This window comes from Schistocerca cancellata, chromosome 2 (genome assembly GCF_023864275.1).
Source record: "Schistocerca cancellata isolate TAMUIC-IGC-003103 chromosome 2, iqSchCanc2.1, whole genome shotgun sequence".
Classification (NCBI taxonomy): Eukaryota; Metazoa; Arthropoda; class Insecta; order Orthoptera; family Acrididae; genus Schistocerca; species Schistocerca cancellata.
Window position 1 is genome coordinate 740,959,686 of NC_064627.1, and position 20,453 is coordinate 740,980,138.

The 20,453-nt window shown below is 41.6% G+C and overlaps 1 protein-coding gene across 4 annotated transcripts in view; it reads right to left on the reverse strand.

The window, feature by feature from the left end:
* Window positions 1-20,453, reverse strand: part of LOC126162537 (transmembrane protein 94) — a 501,552-nt gene that overhangs the window by 427,181 nt on the left and 53,918 nt on the right. For all 4 annotated transcript variants that reach the window (XM_049919114.1, XM_049919113.1, XM_049919112.1 and 1 more), the window contains 3 exons: window positions 1,016-1,142; window positions 779-925; window positions 553-689 (listed from right to left, as the gene is read on the reverse strand). In XM_049919114.1, coding sequence (XP_049775071.1) covers window positions 553-689; window positions 779-925; window positions 1,016-1,131 — 400 coding nt within the window. In that variant the 5' untranslated portion in view covers window positions 1,132-1,142. The remainder of the gene's footprint in view (window positions 1-552; window positions 690-778; window positions 926-1,015; window positions 1,143-20,453) is intronic.

Here is a 20,453-nt window from a genome sequence, read left to right on the forward strand (position 1 = left end):
CACACACACACCTACCTTCCCTGGAGGCTTATTGTAGTTCACACTGAATATTTTCATATACAGGCAGCAACAATGTTCATCGGATCAGATAACATACTTCCAGTGTTCTACAGTCAGCTCTTGATGTGTCTTCGTAACCAAGCAACATTGTGTGTTCGAATGAGAAACAGTGTCTCAGAAGCAAGCAGTATTCCCAAACACTCTGTCTTTCGTTCTCATCACATCCGGTAATTCTCCCCTGACCCAGGGTTTTGGGTGACTTTTCTGAACTGTTCCCCTATCTCTAAATCTCTCCTGACCTTTTCCTTCACCCCTCTACCTTCCCCTTCAACTCTTCTGCCAGGAAGAGGAGCCACTGGCTCCAAAAGCTTGTAAAAGTTAAACCCTTTTGTGTGTGTGGGTTCCCCTGAAACCACTTGGTGAATAGATTTTTTATCTATCCATTTACGTTACATTGTCAATAATTGAAAAGTATGATTAGTTATGCTTGAAATAACATTATGCTGCTGTACATGATACTTCCAAAATATTGTAACATTAATGACAAGAAACCTTTTAACTGATGAAGAATTTCAAGAATTCTTGTAGTCATTTCAGAGTGCCGCAATTTGTTCTCTCTCAAAACCAAATATACATTGATCACCAATAGTAGAAGAAGCAGTATTCCTTGTGCGAGTAGACAGCATAACCTAAAAAAATATATTAAGATGAGAATCTCCTGGAGATATAAAATAAATATAAATATAAAAAGTGATGCTGTGTAATTATTGTGAAGTACCTGTCACTTTTATCTACAATATATGCAAAAAACAGTGCAAAACTGCAAGCAAGAATGGCAACTGCAGAAGTCCAACAAAAGGTGGTGTATCGGCTTTCATGGTGTAGTGCATCTCTCAACCATTGCTTATGCCATATGTTACTGAACCTGTAAAAAATAAACAAACAAAAAAATTATTGCAACTGAACTCTGCTTAAGACTCATGAAAAGGACTAATGAGACACAGTGATTAAATACCTTTTCTTCTGGCACAACTGATGTTCCTTAAGAACAGATTCTATATCTTGGTGCAAGCGAGTAAGTGCCTCTGCTGTGGACAGGCCTTCTTTACTGTAAACTGGTTCATGATCCATGTCAGAGTGATCTAAAATAAAAAAGTAAAACACACATAAAAAGGTTGAAAATTAATAAAAAATGTAAAAGCTCCTAATTTTTCTCTTACGATACGAAATTTGCATCAACTATGTGTTTTGACTTTAATGAGCACCACTATGTACATTTTAAATACAAAAAAAATTCAAGCATGAATTCAATTATGGTATCTCAGCCAAAATTCTGCAATAGATTTCTTACAGGAAACCCTAATTACATCTATCTCTGCATTTTTAACAATCATTGAAACATATGACATCTGTCAGAATCAATTTCTAACAATAAATACATATCCATGGGGTGTTCAAATAAAAAACGGGTTTAGGCACTGAAAATTTAACATGAGCTCGTGTCTGTAACCAATTTTACTGTTCCCAATATTGAGAAAAGGATAGATTGCTATTCACCACATGGATGAGGCGTTGAGCCACAGCCAGTACTACGAAAAGACTGCTAAACATTTAAGCTTTCGGACAAAAGGTCTTCTTTGGAAATAAGAAACACACACAAGCACAGCTCATACACACATGACCACAGTCTCATTCACCGACCTGAGTTGGACCACAGCAGCCAGAGCTGAGTTGTGCTTCTTTGAATCTGTGTGTGCGCGACTCAATGGCTCCTCCCTGTGTGGTGAGCAGTAGTCAATCCTTTTCATAATACTGTCGTTATTTCATCCTGGACTTTTGATTGTTTAAATCTTACTGTTAAAGGTCATATGCTCAGCAATGCTCTTTGTTAACAGTGTGACAAACACAAAGAAGAGCCAATATCTGGAGGAGGGGAAAAAACACTGCTAGACATCTATCATATCAATGGTCCTACTTTTTTTTAGTCACAACACAGCACTGACTCTTGAAAACTCAGTGAATCTTAAGATATTGCAAAAAAATTAAACACTCCGGATTGCACACAAAAACTATTTACACATACTACGATTAATTCTGACTTTAATACACTGATTCAGTCAGTTATTTTGACAACAACATTGACAAATCCAATAAGTAACATGCTGACCCCATGAGGATACAGGATAAGACCAGGAAAACGACGAAACTGGTTATTTTGGGCTGCTACTGCATGTCTTGCTCTTTCCAAAAGTAAAAGTAACCATCCATACACAGCCATCTTTTAGAGCCTTTGAAAGCATTTTTGTGTGTGCCTACAAAGAATTACTGTATAATCCTCTCAAGATTTATTGTGGAGCTTTTCAATATGATTTCCCACATCTTCCTTGAAATCGCTCACTCACTAACTACATTATGTAACTTGATCAATATGTTATTACTCCTGATTTATTTTCTAGGTACCACAACCTGTTCTTAAACATACCCTCTTGGTTTTCAGTACTCTTTGTATGTACAGTTCATTTACTCATCTATAATTTTTTATTGTATGTCCTTGTTGGAATAGCTATTATTTTATAGAATTTTTTCCAAAATTTTGTTTCTCAAAATTCTATTTATAGTGCTACATCTATCATTTTCACACATATGTTGAGTAATTGAGAAGTAACTTCCATTATTATAATGAAAGTAGATTAGCACTAGTCATAATTTGTGGTTAGCATATTTCACAGAAACAGACTTCAGCAGCTGCTTTCGCATATTAATGTAAAATTTGGCTTGATCCACATCCATGAAAGTTCTCTTTCAAGACAGCAATCACACAATACACTGTGTGTGTGTGTGTGTGTGTGTGTGTGTGTGACTCAGTGAATCAATGTCCATAACTGTGCCGAAGCATAGGAGAGTAAAATGTGACATTTGATCTATACTCACTGATAATGTAATATCCTGGAATATACTGAATGTTTTCCTCCAAAACGCACAACTTTTATTTCTTTTAAGGGATTCTGAAATTAGTTCTTACATATGACTTGAACAATGCAGTGTGTATCCAATGTGTTAAATTTATTTACAGACATTTGTTGCGCAGCAACTGATGCAACAAATTAACCCTTGCTTACAATTAATGGTTAAAAATAGCATATATATTTCAAACTTTCTACTATTAAAAAAGGCTAGAACTAGCTTTATGGTAAGCAGTCATTCTTTTCTGTCCACAGCTGTCCACCATGGATAAGTAAAAAGAATGGAAGTGTGTGTCAAATGGGGTGGGAAAACAAGGACAGTATCACAAGGTATTTAGATATAAAAAAATACAAAATTTATATTAGTCAAGACCATATCGATGACAGAATCTTAGAAATCTGAGGCTAGTTACCTCATGCAAAATTGTAACTGTAGGTACTAGGAAAGAATGCGTGAAGTTGCCTGTCTGTAAAGTTAATATGTACACAGTTATCACAAGCATGAAAAATAAAAAACTGTGTTCAATTCCTAACAATCTGAAAGCTGGGAAACTAGTGTCACACTTTTTTTAATTTCATGCAAATCTAAGCTTCAGAAAAATTACTTCAGACTGTAAAGGTTCCACCTGCTTCATTTCTTCATTTGTTGTCCTCGGTGTCAACGTACTGCATTGTTACACTGGCTGAATAATGGGTTTTGTAATTTGGACACTGACCACGGTAAATAATGTAGCCAACATATGCACAGTTGCGTTACACAGTCTTTTACTTTCACTTTTACACAACCCCCCAATAACACACAGTTATAGGACCAGTGCACTATTGTTTGATCTTTCCATAAACCTCATTAATAGATTGCAGGCGAACCTCCACATAATGCTACAATAGTTTCCTGTTGAACATCTATGAGCAGTAAAACCTAACCGCAAAGTTCACAGTTCTTGAAGAATAATCAGGTACGTATGGAGCAGACACTGTCACTGGTTTTACACATGGCCTAATTGTTTAACATTTGTTCCACAGTTAATTTGAAGCATTGTTGTTGTTCTAACCAACACAGGTTACTCGTCTGAAACTCAGCCGTGGACTGACTGTCCCGTGACCAACAACTGGACCCTTATATATCTTCACAATAATAGGGGCTGAAACTACGCGCATAGTTCGAAGTTTAATTTACAGGAATTTCAATTAAAACTTAAATCATTAAATTAACTGAATACATCAAAAAGTTCTGTCTTTTTAACAGTTTCTTCTACTACAAGCACTAAGCTAAAATATTTGTTTAAATAATGAAATTAACAAATATTGTTATGCAAACAATACTTTTGACAAAAGTGTTAATTACTTTGGAATTAATTATGAGCTGGCTCTGCTAACATGTTTTCAAATAGAGTCAAATAGATACTTGAAGATTACTAGCATTTCATCATCCAAATGTTTATAATTAGTACAGAATTTATATTTGGTTATATGTCAACAATAGAATTTAAGTTATGAAACAATCACTGATTTCACCCTATAACAAAAGATACCAACTAGAAATAGTCAAAATAAATTAGAAAATCAATTACATACATAAAACTAAGCACAAAATTAGATCTGGTGTTATATTCTTTAATACTATGGGCCATCCTTTCTATTTTACGAAAATGCAGGTTATACTCAAGTATTTAGACAAAAATGAATTTTAAGGAGGTAGATGGCAAAACAAGAGGAGAATTAAAAATATCCCAGCTTGCTTCGTCACAAGACACTTATTTATGCGTCTTGCAATGCAGTTGTGTTTTACTCAACCACTTTATGCACGTGCATATAAGGTATTTTTATTATTACCAATAGAGCTATTTTTATAGTTTTTCCGAAAGATAATGAGTTATAACTTCACCCTGTGAGTCTGTTCTTCGTATCGTAAAGTGGAATTTCAAATGTGTTGAATTTGTCTCTTTTGCACTTATTTGTTATCACTATTAATCCAGCTGATTAAGGATCTACTTAGTTAACTTTCAAAATAGATCCCAGGAATGTTTTGTAACAAATGACTTTCACATACGAAAATCAGTTTCTATTTAGGAAAGAACAAGGCCAGTTTGTGACTTAAGTTCATTTTTAAAATTGTTTGTTCATGGGCACAGTCTGCCATCACCAAGTATGGTCCGCCCAGCTCAGGCACTCAATACCATGCCATCCAATCGCATGTGCTCTTCAGCGTCCATCCAGACTTTGACTCCAGGCAATGCCATCAACATGCGACTGGGACGACTCGACTATCCACAGTAGATAAGACATGGTGGCATTCTACCATTTCAGCTGGCCTCACATACCTGAGACACCAGCACGGCATCCCAAGAAGCATACCTCAACGCCTGCAGCTATGAGCAAGAATATTATGTGTGAACTCCAGGCAACACCTAGAATAAAAAATTGGGTGCAGCATAAAGGAGGCACACCAAATCTAATAGCGCTTAAAACAGAGTAAAAAAAGATGAAGGAGTAGCCTGATCAGGGAGATGAGAGTCAGGGAACCCCCAGACCTGGCATACAGCAGGAGATGTCCCATCCAACCCCCCTAACCCTTCTTCAGAGATAGATTAAAACCTTATACCTGAGAATAAAAACTACCTTCCCGTAGAAAACTGAGAACCAGTTCAATCACCTGTGAATAGTCTGCCTATATTACAGGCAATGTGTCAGAAAGTCCATACTTAGCATTCCATTAAGATACAAGCAATTGTATGTAAGTCTCTATAACAACAATGTGGGGATGGTTCATTACACAAAATAAAACTACAGGTTAACTTGGTATGACCGATGCAGAGACAACAAAGCACTGTGGATTCCTTTCATGAAAAGTGGAAGTTCCCTGGGATGCCCATATGACTTGGAACCCAGGGAAAGACAACTGGGCAGGCAGCACAATGAAGGTCACCGAGAAGGTCACCAATATAGGAGAGCAAACTGTGACAAGAATAGTTATTGGTCAATAGACTAGAGACTGCTCACTGACACAGTACATATTAAACACTGTCAAGAGAAGCCCATTTAATAAAATAGAGGGCTCTGCTAATGGCTATCAGCTCTGCCATAAACACACTACATTTTTCCAGCAGCAAATGATGTTTGATACTGGCAGAAGATGTAAAATCATATCCTGTTTGATCTACAGTTTTAGAGCCATCAGTGTAAAAGAAGATAGCACCCTGGATCAGTCCTAATCTGTGGCCTGGGCAGCAGATACTGGAGACTGTACAAGAAAACACAGGGAGCACAGTCTAGGGAAGGGAGATGGAGGTCTTGGCACAGAGAAGCAATGTGCATTCCCACTAGTAATCCCACCTGAGGATATGTACCACAAGGATGACATCTCTCATATGCAAAGAGAGCGGGATAAGTGGGATGATCAAAGAATTGTTGAATGGCAATTGCACAGGAGACCATAAGATGGTACCATCAAATCTGAAGAGGAAAGATCCCTGCTTCAGCACGTAGACTGTCTACAGGACTAGTCCAAAAGGTTTTGATGGTGGACTGCATCTAACAGTTTCAAAGCTGAAGCAGCTGCCAAACCATAAACCTGGCAACCACAATCCAGTACAGACGAAAGCAGGGTCCAGTAAATAGAGGTAAGAATAGCTTGATCCGCATCTCTAGATACATGGGTAAGGAAGCAGCCAGTCTTCAGGTGATGAATACAGGGCAGCCAAGTCAGACTTTTATCAAAAAGGAGGCCGAACAAACAGGACTGTGCTACAACATCCAGATGCTGGGTATCTAAGTAGAGTTCTGGGTCAGGATGGACTGTGGTACAATGGCAGAAATGCATTACCTGCATTTCTGTAGGAGAGATTTGAAACTGTTGGAAAGGGAGCATGCAGAGGACCATCCAGAGGACCACTGGATGGCCCCTTGGAGGTGGTTTTCAGCAGAGGCTACAGTGTGGGAGCTGCACCATACACAAAAATCAGAGGTGACCAGCAACCCAACAGATGTCACTAGTTATTGATGGTTATGAGGAAGAGAGTGACTTTTAACACAGAGCCCTGTGGTACACTGTTCTATTGGATCTGTGTGGAGCTGAGTGAAGTGTCAACTTTAACCCAGCCACCTGTGGGATAAAAACTGCTGAATAAAAAATGGAAGGTGGCCTCAAAATCCCCAGTCATGGAGGGTAAGTAAAACAAGATTACACCGGCTTATGCCGGTCAAAACAGACTGCAACAAGATGATAACATTTAGAAAAAGCCTGTCAGATTGCTGCTTCCAACCACACCAGATGGTCGATTGTGGATCACACCTCCCGGAAACCACACCGATAAGTGGACAAGAGGCCTCAAGATTTGAGAAACCACTATAATCTGAAAGCAACCATCCTTTCAGGCAGCTTACAGAGTATGTTGCTCAGGCTAATCTGCCAGTAACTGTTGGGAGACATTGGGTTCTGCAGCCGGATAGGAAGAGAACACTGATGCAGCTACAAAGTGGATCACAAGGTGTTCTGTAAGAACCAATGAATCAGTACAAAGGACCCCTTTCAGACAAGACTAAGAACAGCTGTTGATCGCTGGTGGCCCATAAGATCACGAGGCTTGGCTCACGCCTGAGATAAGAGGCATACGTCTTCAGGGAGGAGACATAGCTTTCCGAGAATTCATTCCTAATGTGTTTTAATAGATAGTGAGCCTCAGAACAAAGGCCCTTAAAAGTGATAAGCTGAAACATCCTGGCATACTAAAATGATGTGCCGGACCGAGACTCTGACTCAGGATCTTTGCATTTCACGGGCAAATGCTCTACGAACCAAGCTACCCATGCACGCCTCATGGCCCATCCTCACAGCTTTACTTCTGCCAGTACTTTGTCTCCCACCTCCCCAAGTTCACAGAAGCTCTCCTGCAAAACTTCCAAGACTAGCACTACTGAGAGAAAGGACACTGCAAAGACATGGCTTAGCCACAGCCTGGGGGATGTTTCCAGAATGAAATTTTCACTGTGTAGCAGAGTGTGCACTGAAATGAAACTTTGTTGCAAATTCAAATGGTGTGCCAGACCGAGTCTCAGTTCAGCACACCATTTTAACTTGCCAGAAAGTTTCCTATTAACACACTCTCCGCTGCATAGTGAAAATTTCATTTTGTGATAAAGTCGGTCTGCGAAGGATGTCATTTGAATCATTGCAAGGCTCAGCAGGAATCCTGAATAGCTATTGCATTGTCTTTGATACACTATGGGACCAGCCAATTGTGGAGGGGGGGGGGGGGGGGGGGGAGAGAAGACTGTACAAAAGGGAATAACAGTTCCCAGTGTGGATGAACACATCTGAGATACCTTGCAAAAACTAATCAATATAATCTGACAGGAGGCAGAGAACATAGCAATAGAGGCTTCCAAATGTCGGTTGGCCCTGTGAAGTACTCAACATGGTAGATGGTCTGTTTGGAGGCAGCAAGGAAATGACAGGTTCACCAGAAAGCGTCAATGTCACAAATGTCATCATGTAGTGAGCAATGTAACAAAACCACAAGACTAGGGGAAAGAGATCGTCAGATCAATAGCTAAAACGGGAAGGTTACCATGGACGGCACTACAGTGCATTGGAGAACCACACTGAGGAGCCACATATCATGGTCTCTGAGTAGTTGATCAATCAGAAGGCCCCTAACAGACAAACTGGCGCTCTCCCACAAGGGACAATGTGTTGAAGTCCTAAGCAGGAGAAAAGGGGGTGGGGAGTTATTGGATTAAAGTCGTCAATTCAACATAAGGAAGTGGCCTGCCTGGAGGAATATAAATACTGCAAATGTTGTTTGCTGAGGTTGTTTGTGCATGCACCACTATTGCCTCCAATGAAGTATGAGGGGAGCCCAATCGCTGATGACATCTGTACGAACCAATGTTTTAACCCCTCCAAATGCCCTTTCAGAACCAGAACCATTCCAAAAGAATGCATGATAGCCTTGGAGCATTGTAAAATGGTCATCAGTGAAATCTGTTTCTTAGAGAGCAATGCGAACGATAGTAGAAGAGGAGGAAATAAGGTGCTGTAGTTCTGGCAGATGACAGAAATACCCATTAAAATTCCACTGAACGATTACACATGGCCAAGTCAGGCATGGAGGAACAAGGACCACCAATCACACCTCAGGATCACTGCCTCTCACCAGTGGGGATATAACCACACACACAAACATTAGCTCAGAATCCAACTGCATGGGGGGATCAGAGGAGCCATGTCCTCATTCTTCTTCTTCTTCTTCTTTTCCTCCATAAATGTGGGTGGGCTAGGTTCATTCAAGGGGCTATAGACAGTGAGTACAGAACAGATGAAGAGCTGACAGGCCATGTCTCCTGCAGCCATTGTTTGGCATTGGGCCTCCAGTCTGGAGGTTGCCGAGAGAGGGATTCCGACAGGAAAGGAAACCAAAGAGAGAAGCAAAAACAGGTAGAAGGGGTAAAAACAAGAGAGCAGATGACCGTGGCTGGCTGACAATGAGAACAAAAAGGAAAAGCCAGCTACTCTGTGACACATTAAAACATCCACCTTAAAAGTATTAGAGTGCAGAACACAAAGGGACAAAGGACATACACTAAAACATATAGAATGATAAAATCCATTATCACGAATAAAATGTAAAACTAAGTTAGCTGATGAGGCGTTGTCAGCTAAAATTAATGCCAACGAATCCGGTAACTGAAGAGTCCATCGCAGGTCAGCCAAAGAAGGACAGCTCACCAAGATATGGGCCACTGTCAGCCGCGTGCCGCACCAACACCAAGGTGGGTCATCACAGCACAAGAGGTAGCCATGTGTCACACAAGTGTGGCCAATGCAGAGCTGGCAGAGAACCGCAGAGTCCCTGCAAGAGGCTCGCATGGAGGACTGCCACACATTCGTAGTCTCCTTAATGGCACACAGTTTGTTGTGCATGCTGAGGTTATGCCATTCCGTCTCCCAAAGCCACAAAACCTTGCGGCATAGTACTGAACAGAAGTCATTTGCAGAGAAGTCGATCTCCATAAGCAGTTTCTGCATAGCCTGTTTGGCCAGCCTGTCAGAAAGTTCGTTGCCTGGGATTCTGACATGACCTGGGGTCCAGACAAACCCCACTGAATGACTAGACCGTTCCAGGGCATAGATGGACTCCTGGATGGTCGCTACCAAAGGATGACTAGGGTAGCACTGGTCGATAGCGTGTACGCTGCTCAAGGAGTCAGTACACAGAAGAAATGTCTCCCCAGGGCCCGAACGGATGTGCTCAAGAGCACGAGATATAGCCACCAGCTCAGCCGTGAAAACACTGCAGCCATCAGGCAAGGAATGATGTTCAATATGTCCTCCATGGACATATGTGAAGCCAACATGAGCATCAGCCATAGACCCATGAATGAAAACCACTTTGTGGCCTCGGTATATGTCAAGAATCAAGAGGAAGTGGCAGCGGAGAGCTGTGGGGTTAACTGAGTCCTTAGGGCCATGTGAAAGGTCCAGGTGGACACCATGGAGGTGTACATGAATGGACCTCAAGTATAGGTGGTAAAGGCAAGGACTCCAGTTTGGAAAGAATGGATCAGACACGAACTGCAATTGGAAGATCTGACCTGGGCCGCTGATGAGGGGGATGAACCACTTTCTGTGGATAACGGAGACGGTGATTCAGACACGCTGGAGAACTATGAATGTGTGCAACGTAACTGGCCAGCAGTTGTGCATACCTAATTTTCAATGGAGGGACTCCGGCCTCCACAAGGACACTGGTCACCGGACTCATCCTAAAAGCTCCAGTCGCTAGGCAACGACCACAGTGATACACTGGGTCAAGTAAACGCAATGCTGAGGACGCTGCCGAACCAAAAACCACACTCTGATAGTAAAGGCAGGACTTAACAAGGGCTCTGTAGAGCTGCAGCAGCATAGAGCGATCTGCACCCCAGTTGGTGTTGCTCAGGCAGTGGAGGGCATTGAGGTACTGCCAGCACTTCTGCTTAAGTTGATGAAGGTGAGGAAGCCAAGTCAATCGGGCGTCAAAAACCAGTCATAAGAATTGATAAGTCTCCACTACACTGAGTGGATCATCACTGGTTCTGGATGAACGGTACGACACTGACAGAAGTGCATAACACACGACTTTGTGGCTGTAAACTGGGAACCTTGGGCTAGAGCTCATGACTGCGCTTTGTGGATGGCTTCCTGTAGGTGCCACTCAGCAACACCAGTACTGGTGGAGCAGTACAATATACAGAAGTCATCTTCATACAGAGAAGGTGAGACGGACAGCCCTACAGCTGCTGCAAGACCATCAATGGCCATTAAAAATAGACAAACTCAATACAGAGCCCTATGGGACCCCATTCTCCTGGATATGGGGGGGGGGGGGGAACTTTTATCAGTGGTAGAGTGACCCTGGCAGAAGCCAGTAGGCCACGTGTCTCCAGGACCCAACCCAACTGCTGACACAACATACATTCCAGCAGCTTACAAAGAATGTTGGTGAGGCTGATGGGCCAATAGCCATCCACATCAAATGCGTTTTTACCAGGTTTGAGCACCAGAATGAGGGTGCTCTCCTGCCACTGCGATGGAAAGACGCCGTCCCACCAGATCCATTTGAAGATGACAATGAGATGTCACTTGTAATCAGATGAGAGATGTTTAATCATCTGACTGTGAAACTGATCTGGCCCAGGAGCAGTGTCGGGGCAATGTGCAAGGGCACTGAGGAGCTCCCATTCTGTAAATGGGGCATTATAGTATGCACTGTGGTGTGTGGTGAACATAAGGACTTTACCTTCCAGCTGCTGTTTGAGAGTGCGAAAGGCTAGGGGGATAATTCTCTGATGCAGACGCTAGAGCACAGTGCTCAGCAAAGTGCTCGGCAATCGCATTTGCATCAGTAGGTAACACGCCATTTATGTTAACACCAGGAACACCTGTTGTGGTCTGGTACCCAAAAAAATGTTTGATCTTTGCCCAGACTTGGGAAGGGGACATATGGCACCCAATGGTTGAGACATATCTCTCCCAACACTCCTGCTTGCGTCATTTGATATGTTGGGGAACTCGGGCACAGACCCGTTTAAAGGTTATGATGTGCTCCAGGGAAGGGTACTGCTTATGCCGCTGTAGGGCTCATTGACACTCCATTGCTTCAGAGACTTCTGGCAACCACCAAGGGAGTGCCTTTTGCCGGGGGTACCCTAAAGAGCGAGGGATCGTGTTTTCTGCCACAGAAACGATTGTTGTAGTCCCCTGCTCAACCATCACATCAATGTTATTGTGAGGGAGAGATTCAATGGTGACAGCAGAGGTTAAAGTTTCCCAGTTCACCTTGTTTAAAGCCCATCTGGACAGGCATCTGTGGGCCTGACACCAGGGCAGTGACAGGAAAATGGGGAAGTGGTCACTACAAAACAGGTCGTCATGTGCTCTCCAGTGGATAGATGGTACAAGTCCTGGGCTGCAAATTGATAAATCAGTGGCCAAGCAACTACCATGAGTCACACTGAAATGTGTGGCGGCCCCAGTATTTAAGAGGCAGAGGTCGAACTGAGACAGCAGAGTTTCAACATCTTTGCCTCGGCCAGTAAGAACGGTGCCACCCCATAAGGGGTTATGGGTGTTAAAATCTCCCAAAAGTAGAAAAGGTTTAGGGAGCTGATCAATCAGTGCAGTTAATACATTCAGGGATACTGCACCATCTGGAGGAAGATATACATTGCAGACATCGTTCTTATTCTCACAGCCACTTGAAGGGGCACATTTTCACTATAGATTGAGTTCAGGACCTAAACGCAAACTCCACCTGACACTCAATTATAGTCGCTACGGTTCCTGTAGTATCTGTTATAGCCGCGGTGGGCAGGGGTCCGGATTGCCAAGAACCAGGTTTCCTGGAGGGCAATGCAGAAAGCAGGTGTAAGGCTTAACAGTTGCCGTAGCTCAGTCAGGCGGTGGAAAAAAACGTCGCAATTCTACTGGAAGATGACATCATCGTGAGACTGGGAAGGCATGAAACATTCAATGAAGCAGTTTACGCCACAGGATCACCTGCTGCCACTGACTTTTTACCTGAGCAGTCTATATTATCCATTGTGTCTGAGGGTCCAGTGAGATCTAGGTCCTCAGTAGATAGTGGTGGTGTGGGTGCCACAGCAATTCCTTTGGTCTTGGGGGACCTTCTTTTGGATTTCTCTTCGTAGAAGAGCTTCTGTGAAGTTTGGAAAATAGGAGGCGAGGTAGTGGCAGAATTGAAGCTGTGAGGACGAATCGTGAGTCGAGCTTGGGTAGCTCAGATGGTAGAGCACTTGCCGGCGAAAGGCAAAGGTCCTGAGTTTGAATCTCGGTCCTGCACACAGTTTTAATCTGCCAGAAAGTTTTTTAACCTGATTATCCCTCGCACCCCTATGGACGCGCCGTACGAAATGAACACCTCGCGCAACTCGTCATCAGACTGCAAAAGAAGGTCCAGCGAATAAGCATCACTGCCATCCTTGGCCTGGCATTCCTCCTGTGGTGTGGCCAGGGAGGGGAATGATTTGGGGTCATATTTCTTACCATTGAAGTTATACTCTGCCCGCTTAGGGAATGCGGACAGCAGACCACCGGCAAGAGATGACGTACCATGCTTTATGGTGTGTCATCTGCCCTGATGCCGCCCACTCCGACCAGAGGCGCTCCCCATGGGCACCAGAGGCCCTCCCCATGGGCACCACCCAGTCTCAGCAAGGACCGCCTGGCAGGATGGCCATTGCCAGGAGTCCCGATGCCCCAGGGAGATGGGCATTTACTCCACGGCATATGTGGGGAGTTAACAGCACAGGCATCAACAGAGTGATCCCTGTGTTGTCAGGGGGATACAACCAACAGGGTACATGGTGGCACCACTACAAGGTATTGGCTACTGTGCTGTGTATGAGGTGCAAAAAATTCCACGGTCCTTGTCGGTGCAGAAAATCACACTGCATAGTGGATGGAGGAAAATGCACCCAGGAAGGTGTCCTCGCTCAAGAGATGACGATGAACAGGACTGCAATGCCACGATGAGAAAGTGGGCTAAAGATCTCAATGCATGATGGATACAATGCACCACGTAAGGCGCCCTTCCGCAATTGGCTCTCTCTTCAGGAAAATTTTGAAAACTGGTCAAACCCTACAGGGGACCTACACATAAAGACTGAAAGCTGTGATACTCCTTTTAGTTGCCTCTTACGACAGGCAGGAATACCTCAATCCTATTCTAGCCCCCGGGCCTGCTGGGGAGCCTGTTACCGGTTGATGGTGAAGAAGAACGCTTCTCCAGGCCGGGAGGGTGTGTGAAATGGTTCCTGAAGACAATACTGCGGGAAACATGGCACAGGAGTGTAGTGAGAAATCTGGTTTGGGGAAGGTTGAGGTGGCGAGGGTAACGATCATAATATTACTGTAACTGATTATAATATCCACAAGACATGTGTGTTCATATTTCTTTCTTGCCTCAGTATACAACAGGTAGTCAACAGATTTGTATTCCTGGATCTTCTGTTCTTTCTTGAAAACTGGGCAAACTGGTGAAAGTGGGGGCTGACATTCCATGCAGTTGACATACAAAGGTGGATGTTCATGTGGACTATCTTTGTGGAGTGTTCATCCACAGCTGCCACATTTTGGGTCCACCATACAGTGGGATGACAAGTGCAAACATCTGGAGGACCTCACAGATGGTGAGACATACAGTTTCATAATACACCTGTAAATCATTACTTCAACTATGTGTCTGATAAAATGTACTTCTCACTGCTGGAGTTTGGTCTGGAGCTTCTCATCTGTTTGGAGTGTAAGATCTCTGTGAAAGATTATTCCTTGCACTATGTTCAAGATTTTGGTGGCGCAATGGTAACAGGAATCTCACCCAGATGATCATATGACTGAAATGCCGTAGACTGGGCATCAGAGGAAGTTTTAATTAACGACGAACCATTGCATATTTTTCCCAGAGGCTCAATGTTGCCAAATTTATCTTCGATGTTTTTGACAAAAAATAATGGTTTCATTGCAGTAAAAGTATTCCTATCAGTACTGGGTGAAGCATTTTGCTCCCAGACGTCTAGCTTGTTCCTCTTCCCATAGTATAGCCGGGCAAGGAAATACTGTGTGTTTGTATCTCTCTACATTGTAATAATCTTTTCCACTTGAAGAGATTACTGGGGCCTTGCGGCCACCAGCACATGAAAGTGGGTCATTTCATGGTGTTCCAGGATGGAATGCGCATCCAGACAGAGCCTAGCTTGCCTTTGTAAGCCGTATGCAACTGAGGTGCAGCAAGGTTCCCCAGAGGTTGCTCGCTAATGACTGCTCCACCTCAACAGCCATGCATCTCATTGGCACACATAACATCTTGAGATTCAGAGAGTTCTTTTTGAAATCCAAGCCAAGATCCCCATTTCCTGTGACACAAAACATTCCACTGTTGCGCCACACATTCATTGTTGAAGCAAGCCCACAGCTTATGGTGACAAGGGACTGGTGGCCCCCTCCAGTCCCCAGCTGAGGAAACCTAAGTGTCCAAAAACAGAGACCAAATCCAAGCAGATTCGGCATCAAGAAAACTGTCCAATGGAAAGGCAAGGAGAAAAGGAATAGTAGAAGGATGGACATGTAGCATTGAAAAGTAAGTAGCACTGCAAGGGTTGGCACTCTGTGTTCGCCAAGCACATAATCAGAAAAATGATGTGAGCCCCCTGGGGGAAGGGGGTGGGGGATCTAGCGACAATATGGTGCCTAACAAACATAATTCAAGAAAACTGGGAAACAAACATACCTAGCAGCCGAATGGACACCTGCAATAATACACCTCTTACATAAAAAGGGAGATAAACAGATCCTAACAATTATATACAAACCTCTCTCTTGCCAGTGACCTACAAGATCCGGTCACAGGAATTTTTAAGCAGAGCTGAAGAAATAACTGATCCACAGCCTGAGAAGTATGATGCAGGGTTCAGGAAGAGCAGATCATGTGTAGAACAAGTCATAAACTTAAAGCACATCCTAAAAATTAGGAAAATCAGAGTCGTGAAATATGTGGTAACATTTGTAGATTTTACAAAGTTGTATACTATTTACAGAAAAATATTAGTTGACATTTTCAGCCTGGACTACATAACAAAACAACATCAAATGTAACATTTATGGGAGAAATGTCAGAAAATTTTGAAATAAAATCAGGAGTAAGACAAAAAGAGGTTAGAGACTGGAGGAAGACCATAAATACTAAAGGAGTACAAGTAGGAAGAAAGCCAAACAAGTATTTGCAAATGATGTGGTAATTATAACAGACTCACTTGAAAGTGCACAAGAACAATTTAAGAAACTACAATGTCAAGCAGCAAAAGGAAGACTACAAATATCATTTGAAAACACACAGTTCATAGCACATATCAACATTGCCCCTCAAAAGCTTAAAATAAATAACAACACAATACCTAAAGTAGACTGTTTTATGTATTTAAGAGAACAGATCTCAAACAACATGATGAAAAAGACAGCAACAGAAACTAGAATAAATAAAATGGAGTGGGCCTTTCAAATAACAAGAAATAATATATATTAAAAATTTTTATACTGGAATACAAAACTGAACCACTAAAAAACAGTGGTAAGACTAGAAATACTCTATGCAGCAGAAACTCTTTAAACTAAATATGAAGAGCGAGCACAAAAAAATTAGAAAAGAAACTGAAAGAAGAATCATGGGAAAAATGCTAGGACTCAAAAGCAGCAGTGAATCAGGATACACATTAAGATACAATACAGAACTATGTCTGAAAGTTTAAAAGATAACAGATGCAATGACAAAAAGGAGATTTAAGTTCTATGGACACACATGTAGGGTGAACAATGACAGAATAAATAACTAAACAAATCTTTTGACTTATTAAGCAATTAAAATTCTAAAATCATATGGCTGAGAGAAGTAGTAAGAGATATCAAAAATGTAGGAGTCAACTTGGACACAACAGAAACAAAACACATTTTAAAGAAGCAACAGAAAAGAGATTTTCAGGACATAAGAAAACCAAGAACTGGAAAAATTCGACAAGATAAGAAGGTACAACATCTTCAAAGAAGTAAGAAGTGTGGACACAAAAGAAACTGCTGCTGAAAGCAAAAGAGCAAAAACATTGTTGATTTATCACACCGTCCAAATGGTTACTTGGAATAAAAAAAAAAAAATAAATAAATAAAATAAATGAATAATGTGTCTCACTAAGATACTCTTTCACTGATATGCTGATTTCGATGAAACTTTCCTTTTAATAATAGCTACTATTTTTTCTGCTTACTTATTGTTAGCTTACAATCATTGGTATGCAAAAAACGAACTTCTCTCATGACTATTTGGCTGTAGCTAACTCAAGATTTATCACTAGTTTGCATTACAGCATTAAGGCCTCTGAGAACATGTTCCTCTCATTATTACGTGTAGTATCCCAAATTAGTTCACGCACGCATGCGTGTGTGTGTGTGTGTGTGTGTGTGTGTGTGTGTGTGTGTGTGTGTGTGTGTGTGTGTGTGTAACCATACTGAAATCTTCTCAGGTTCTAACTAGTTGTTGTTATTGTGGTCTTCAGTCCAGAGACTGGTTTGATGCTGCTCTCCATGCTACTCTATCCTGTGCAAGCTTCTTCAACTCCAAGTACCTACTGTAACTTACATCCTTCTGAATCTGCTTAGTGTATTCATCTCTTGGTCTCTCTCTATAATTTTTACCCTCCACGCTGCCCTCCAGTACTACATTGATGATCCCTTGATGCCTCAGAACATGTCTCACCAACCGATTCCTTCTTCTAGTCAAGTTGTGCCACAAATTTCTCTTCTCCCCAATTCTATTCAGTACTTCGTCATTCATTATGTGATCTACCTATTTAATCTTCAGCATTCTTCTGCAACAAGATATTTCAAAAGCTTGTATTCAATACGTGTCCTAACTATTTATCTTCCATGTTTCACTTCCATACATGGCTACATTCTACACAAATACTTTCAGAAATGACTTCCTGACACTTAAATCTATACTCGATGTTAACAAATTTTTCTTCTTTAGGAACGCTTTCCTTGCGATTGCCAGTGTACATTTTATATCCTCTCTACTACGACTACCATTAGTCATTTTTCTCCCCAAATAGCAAAACTCATCTACTGCTTTAGGTGTCTCATTTCCTACTCTAATCCTCAAAGTTTTTATTTCTTCTCCATACATTTTAATTCCTGCACCAAATTTTTCTTTTATTTCCTTTCTGCTTGCTCAATATACAGGTTAAATAACATCAGAGATAGGCTAAAATCCTGTCTCACTCCCTTCTCAACCACAGCTTGTCTTTCATGCCTCTTGACTCTTATAACTGCCATCTGGTTTCCGTACAAATTGTAAATAGCCTTTTGCTCCCTGTATTTGAGCCCCTACTACCTTCAAAATTTGAAACAGAGTATTCCAGTTAAAATTGTCGACAGCTTACTCTATGTCTACAAATGCTAGAAATGTAGGTTTGCCTTTCCTTAATCTATCTTCTAAGATAAGACGTAGGGTCAGTATTGCTTCATGTATTCCAACATTTCTATGGAATCCAAACTGATCTTCCCCAAGGTTGGCTTCTACCAGTTTTTCCATTTGTCTGTACAGAATTCATGTTAGTATTTTGTAGCGGTGACTTATTAAGCTGATAGTTCGATAATATTCACACCTATCAACACCCGATTTCATTGGGATTGATATTAATATATTCTTCTTGAAGTCTGAGGGTATTTCACCTGTCTCATACATCTTGCTCACCAGATAGTACAGTTTTGTCAGTGCTGGCTCTCCCCAGGCTATCAGTAGTTCTAATGGAATGTTGTCTACTCCTGGGGTCTTGTTTCGACTTAGGTATTTCAGTGCTCTGTCAAATCCTTCATGCAGTATCATATCTCCCATTTCATCTTCATCTACATCCTCTTCCATTTCCATAATATCGTCCTCAAGCACATCACCTTTGTATAGACCCTCTATGTACTGCTTCCACCTTTCTGCTTTCCCATCCTTGCTTAGAACTGGTTTTCCATCCGAGCTCTTGATATTCATACAAGTGGTTCTCTTTTCTCCAAAGGTCTCTTTAATTTTCCTTTAGGCAGTATATATCTTACCCATAGTGGTACATGCCTCTAATACTTACATTTGTCCTCTAGCCATCACCGCTTAGCCATTTTGTGCTTCCTGTCGATCTCATTTTTGAGACGTTTATATTCCTTTTTGCCTGCTTCATTTACTGCATTTTTATATTTTCTCCTTTCATCAATTAAATTCAATATTTCTTCTGTTACCCAATGATTTCTAGTAGCCCTATTCTTTTTACCTACTTGATCCTCTACTGCCTTCACTATTTCATCTCTCAAACTAGTATTCTGACAAATTATGTAATGAGGTGAACAAGGAGCCTGATGAATAGTATAGCTACATGTAACCTAGCTTCCAGAAAACACCTCCTGCTGGCTTGCTGGCTCCAGCTATGGTCCTAAATAGTACTGTAGTTTCTGTGTGTGATTAGCAATGGCTAATGTTATTGTAAATCATAACACCAATGATATTTACAAGCAGAACATTAGGTCACACACCTTTACAGAGGTCCTAGAACCAATCTTGATCAATTGCATACACTAGAATTTTATATACTTAAAAAATATAAATTGCATTTTACAAGTAATAAAAATCAGCTGATCATGTAACTTCTGTGCTTTTATTGTTGTTGTGGTCTTCAGTCCAGAGACTGGTTTGATGCAGCTCTCCCTGCTACTCTATCCTGTGCAAGTTTCTTCATCTCCCAGTACCTACTGCAACCTACATCCTTCTGAATCTGTTTAGTGTATTCATCTCTTGGTCTCCCTCTACGATTTTTACCCTCCATGCTGGCCTCCAATACTAAATTGATGATCCCTTGATGCCTCAGAATATGTCCTACCAAGCAATCCCTTCTTCTAGTCAAGTTGTGCCACAAATTTCTCTTCTCCCCAATTCTATTCAATACCTCCTCATTAGTTATGTGATCTATCCATCTTATCTTCAGCATTCTTCTGTAGCACCACATTTCGAAAGCTTCCATTCTCTTCTTGTCTAAACTATTTATTGTCCACGTTTCACTTCCATACAAATACTTTCAGAAACGACTTACTGACACGTAAATGTATACTCGATGTTAACAAATTTCTCTTCTTCAGAAACGCTTTCCTTGCCATTGCCAGTCTACATTTTATATCCTCTCTACTTCGACCATCATCAGTTATTTTGCTCCCCAAATAGCAACACTCCTATACTACTTTAAGTGACTCATTTCCTAATCTAATTCCCTCAGCATCATCCAATTTAATTCAACTACATTCCATTATCCTTGTCTTTCTTTTGTTGATGTTCATCTTATATCCTCCTATCAAGACACTGTCCATTCCGTTCAGCTGCTCTTCCAGGTCCTTTGCTGTCTCTGACAGAATTA